The sequence below is a fragment of the Nicotiana sylvestris genome, chromosome 2, assembly GCF_000393655.2.
Source record: "Nicotiana sylvestris chromosome 2, ASM39365v2, whole genome shotgun sequence".
NCBI classification, from domain to species: Eukaryota; Viridiplantae; Streptophyta; class Magnoliopsida; order Solanales; family Solanaceae; genus Nicotiana; species Nicotiana sylvestris.
This window is the reverse complement of record NC_091058.1, coordinates 183365113-183370137: the sequence shown is the minus strand read 5'-3', so window position 1 is coordinate 183370137 and position 5025 is coordinate 183365113. Positions and strand designations below refer to the sequence as shown.

Sequence of the window (5025 nt, the reverse complement as noted above, 5' to 3'; positions counted from 1 at the left end):
AAGGCTTTCAAAGTCCCCCAATGTACCAACAATCAAACAATCCACCCCATTTCCATGTCAAGGTCCTAGTTCTTCGAGTAATGATATGGGTAGAATTGAAATGATGTTCGAGAAAATGATAAAGAAGAATGCGGATTCTGATGCACAGTTAGCTTCTCACAACACCTCTATCCGAAACTTGGAGGTGCAATTAGGCCAAATCTCTCAGTCATTGAATACTCACCCGAAGGGTGCTCTACCAAGTGATACGGTAGTGAACCCAAAGGGTGCGAACAATCATGTTATGGCAGTTACAATAAGAAGTGGGAGAGGCGGTGATGTGAATGTCTCTAAGCAAAAGCAAGTCATGGATGATGATGTTGAGTTGCAAGATGACGAAGTCCCTTTGGTAGTTGAAGATGTGGTTGATGAAAATATGAACAATGAAGTAAGGATTGATATTCAAGAAGTCAAGGTGGAAACTTAAAATGATGTGAACCCGTCTAGGGAACACTAATTGACATGCCAGAGCCGGTTGTGCCAAAAGCCAAGGCTCCTTTGTCAAGACCACCTCCACCTTATCCTCAAAGGCTCACGAAGCAGAAGAATGATAATCAGTTTAAAAAGTTCATTGATATAATGAATACCTTATCTATTAATGTGCCTTTAGTGGAGGTACTTGAACAAATGCCGGGCGATGCAAAATTCATGAAAGACTTGGTTACAAAGAAGCGTTCTATAGATTGTGAAACTATTAAGATGACTCACCAAGTTAGTGATATAGTGCATTCAATGGCCCCGAAGCTTGAAGATCCCGGTGCTTTCAACATTCCTTGCACTATTGGGAGTGCGAATTTTGCCAAGGCTCTATGTGATTTGGGAGCTAGTATCAATTTGATGCCCTACTCAGTTTTCAAAACTTTGTGTATTTGGAAACCTAGGCTGACTTCCATGAGGTTACAAATGGCGGATAGATCGATGAAGAGACCCTTAGGTATTATTGATGATGTGCTTGTCCGGGCGGACAAATTTATCCTGCCAGCTGACTTTGTGATTTTGGATTGCGAGGTGGACTATGAGGTTCCTATCATATTGGGTAGAACTTTCCTAGCTACGGGGAGGGCATTGATAGATGTGGAAGCAGGGGAACTCACCTTCCGGGTGAGAGATGAAAAGGTTGTCTTTCATGTGTGCAAGTCTATGAAGCAGCCCAACAGTACCAAGGTGTGCTCTTTTGTTGACCTCATCACAACAGTGATAATTGATGACACCAGTGCCATGATCAATGTGGAGGACCCATTGGAGGTCGTTTTGTTGAATCTTGATGTCAATGAGGATGCAAGCCGAGTGGAATGCGTGAATGATTTAAATGGAATGTGCTTTTATTCTTATAAGCCTAGGAAATTGTATTTGGATCTTGAGAATAGAAAGACTCCACCAACCAAACCTTCAATTGAGGAGCCTCTAGTGTTGGGGTTGAAACCACTTCCTCCATACCTCAGGTATGAGTTCTTAAGACCAAATTCTACTTTGCTAGTTATTCTTTCTTCTTACCTTACTAACATGCAGGTTGAGGCCACATTGGCAGTGCTTTAAAAGCGGAAAAAGGCAATTGGATGGACTTTAGCTGATATTCGGGGAATAAGCCCTACATTTTGTATGCACAAGATTATTTTGGAAGATGATGCAAAGCCGTCCTTGGAGCACCAAAGGAAACTAAACGAGGCAATGCAAGAGGTTGTGAAAAAGGAGGTGATCAAGTGGTTGGATGTCAGGGTTGTGTACCCCATCTATGATAGCTTTTGGACTTTGCCGGTGCAATGTGTACCAAAGAAGGGTGGCATGACTGTGGTGACAAATTCCAAAAATGAGTTGATTCCGACAAAAACCGTCACCGGTTGGAGGGTATGCATAAACTACCACAAGTTGAATAAAGTGACCCGCAAGGATCACTTTCCTTTGCCATTTCTGGATCAGATGCTAGACCGACTTGCTTGGCGTGCCTTCTATTGCTTCTTGGATGGATATTCTAGGTATAACCAAATCTTAATTGCTCCGGAAGATCAGGAAAAAACCACATTCACTTGTCTGTATGGCACATTTGCTTTCTCTAAGATGCCTTTTGGGTTGTGTAATGCACCGGCTACATTTCAGCGGTGTATGATGGCCATTTTCACCAATATGGTGGAAGACATTTTAGAGGTGTTCATGAACAATTTTAGTGTTGTGTGGGACTCATTTGATGAATGCTTGAAGAATCTTGATAGGGTGTTGGTCCGTTGTGAAGAAACCAATCTTGTCCTCTATTGGGAGAAATGCCACTTTATGGTGGAAGAAGGAATCGTTCTCGGGCATAAAATTTTGAAGCATGGCATTGAGGTGGATAAAGCAAAGATAGATGTGATCAACGCTCCCTCCCCTACATCCATCAAGGGAGTCCGAAGTTTTCTTGGGCATACGGGGTTCTACCGGAGATTCATCAAAGACTTTTCGAAGGAAGTGAACCCCTTGTGCAAGCTGTTGGAAAAAGATGCTAAGTTCGTGTTTGATGACAAGTGTATGCAAGCCTTTGAACTTCTCAAGCATAAGTTGACCACCACTCCTATCATTACTGCGCCTAATTGGATCTTGCTCTTTGAGCTCATGTGTGATGCTAGCGATGTTGCGGTTGGGGCAGTTTTGGGTCAACGAGTGAACAAAATGTTTCATCCTGTATACTATGCGAGCAAGACAATGAATGATGCTCAAGTGAACTACACGGTGATCGAGAAGGAACTTTTGGCTATTGTGTTTTCTATGGAAAAATTCCATCCGTATCTTATGGGTGATAAGGTTATTGTTCATACCGACCATGCCGCTCTCCGATACTTGATAAAGAAGAAGGACTCTAAAGCTAGACTGATGCGATGAGTCTTGTTACTTCAAGAGTTTGATTTGGAGATTGTGGACCGGAAGGGTAGTGAGAACCAAGTGGCAGACCACTTTTCCCTTTTAGAGGAGGAGGGGAGGCCTCGTGATGGCCTAGAGATCAATGATTCATTTCCTGACAAACAACTCCTTTCGATGTCGATGAATGATATGCCATGGTTTGCTGATATTGCTAATTTCCTTGTGACTGGTATAATCCTATGTGAGCTCTCTTCTAACCAAAGGAAGAAGCTCAAGCAGGATAGTTTGGATTTCTATTGGGATGAGCCGTACTTGTTCAAAATTTGAACTGATGGTGTGATCCGAAGGTGTGTTCCAGAGGAAGAGCAATTGAGTATTTTGGAGGCTTGTCATTCCTCTCCCTATGGTGGTCATCATGGTGGGGTGGGGACGGCTTCTAAAGTTCTTAGTTGTGGGTTTTATTGGCCAACTTTGTTCAAAGATGTGGGTGACTTTGTGAATAGATGCAACGAATGCCAAAGAGCGGGTGAAATTTCGAAGAAAGATAAGATGCCTCTCAATACCATCCTTGCGGTTGATATTTTTGATGTATGGGGCATTGATTTCATGGGCCCATTTGTTAGTTCTTGTGGGAAAACTTACATCCTTATGGCTGTGGACTATATTTCAAAGTGGGTTAAAGCCGTGGCTTTCCCCAACAATGAGGCCCAGAATGTTGTTGCATTTCTCAAGAAAAGCATTTTTACAAGGTTTGGTACTCCTCGTGCAATAATAAGTGATGGGGGATCTCATTTTTGCAATAGAGCTTTTGACACGTTGCTTTCTAAGTACGGTGTCAATCACAAAGTTTATACCCCCTATCATCCTCAAGCAAGTGGTCAAGTGGAAGTCTCCAATAGGGAAATCAAAAGCATATTGTCAAAGACGATCAGTGCTAATAGGACCAATTGGTCGAAGAAGTTGGATGCCGCTCTATGGGCTTATAGAACGGCTTTCAAGACTCTGGTTGGTATGTCTCCATATCGATTGGTATTTGGGAAAGCTTGTCATCTACCGGTTGAGTTAGAGCACAAGGCCATGTGGGCCTTGAGGAAGCTAAATCTTGAGTGGGATATTACAACCAATCTTCTTGTGGAGCAACTTAATGAACTTGATGAATTCCGATTCCATGCCTACTCCAGTTCATCCTTGTATAAGGACAAGATGAAGTACCTTCATAATAAATATGCTCGTGGAAAGGAGTTCAAAGTAGGAGATTTGGTTCTCTTGTTCAACTCCCGGTTACGTTTGTTTTCGGGAAAGCTCAAATCAAAATGGAGTGGATCGTTTGAAGTGGTGTGTGTGACCCCGTTTGGTGCTCTTGATTTAAAGAACAAAAATAGTGAAGTTTTCAGAGTTAATGGGCACCGGGTCAAGCATTATCTTGAAAAAGTTGATGACAGCCACGTGGTGGCACTTCTTCATTTCAAATGATTTGATGGTAATCTAAGTCGTGCCGCGACGTTAAATCAAGTGCTTATTGGGAGGCAACCCATGTGTTTTTCTTCTTGTTTTTATTTTGATTTTCATTGTAGTGTAGGATTGATTTTTGGGCTGACTGGTTGTGAGATGTTACAGGGTTCTGCTGGTGCAGTGCAAGACATAGTGGAAAAATGCACCGATCTTTGAAGTTGCCAGTGCGGCCGCACTACATTCTGTGCGGACCACACTGGTGAGGGTAAAATGTGGCCTCTCTGAAGTTTTCCACTGCGTCCGCACTACATTTTGTGCGGTCCGCAGTGGACCTCTGCGGTCGTAGTCCATTTTGTGCGGACCGCAGAGCGTTGCCTTTTCAAGCTTGAACAAAACAGTGCAATGCGGACCACGGTCCATTTCGTGCGGTATGCACTGGTTGGTGAGACTGGGCCCCATGTCCTTTTCTATAAATAGGGCCTGAGGCCCCCTTTTTACCCTTTTCAAACTTTCAATTCTCAGAAGCATATAAACACTTTTCATCACTCTTTTCCCTCGTAACTAACTGCTTGGAACCATAGTTCTTCATTTCATCTCATTATCTGGTACCATTATCTTCCTTTTATTTGTTTAATTTTGTTAATTCCTTTACTTTTTGTTTTAACCGCTTCCCCTTCTATGTTTAGCGTAGTTTTCTTCAATTTG

At 42.7% G+C, this 5025-nt stretch overlaps 1 protein-coding gene across 1 annotated transcript; it reads left to right on the top strand.

Moving 5' to 3' along the window:
* The first annotated feature begins 346 nt into the window (after window positions 1–346).
* Window positions 347–4536, top strand: LOC138886039 (uncharacterized). The gene is made up of 6 exons (XM_070167062.1): window positions 347–427; window positions 487–750; window positions 1375–1481; window positions 3372–3622; window positions 3740–4076; window positions 4443–4536. The coding sequence occupies exons 1-6, from the start codon at window positions 347–349 to the stop codon at window positions 4534–4536; spliced, it is 1134 nt and encodes a 377-aa protein (XP_070023163.1).
* The last annotated feature ends 489 nt before the right edge of the window (window positions 4537–5025 follow it).

Bases quoted from the DNA above. Each gene is read 5' to 3' on its own strand.
- LOC138886039 (XM_070167062.1), top strand. From the start codon at position 347: ATGGATGATGATGTTGAGTTGCAAGATGACGAAGTCCCTTTGGTAGTT. The intron at 428-486 runs GTAAGGATTGAT...GAACCCGTCTAG, and splicing joins ATGAAAATATGAACAATGAA to GGAACACTAATTGACATGCC. The intron at 1,482-3,371 runs GTATGAGTTCTT...CTTTGTGAATAG, and splicing joins CCACTTCCTCCATACCTCAG to ATGCAACGAATGCCAAAGAG.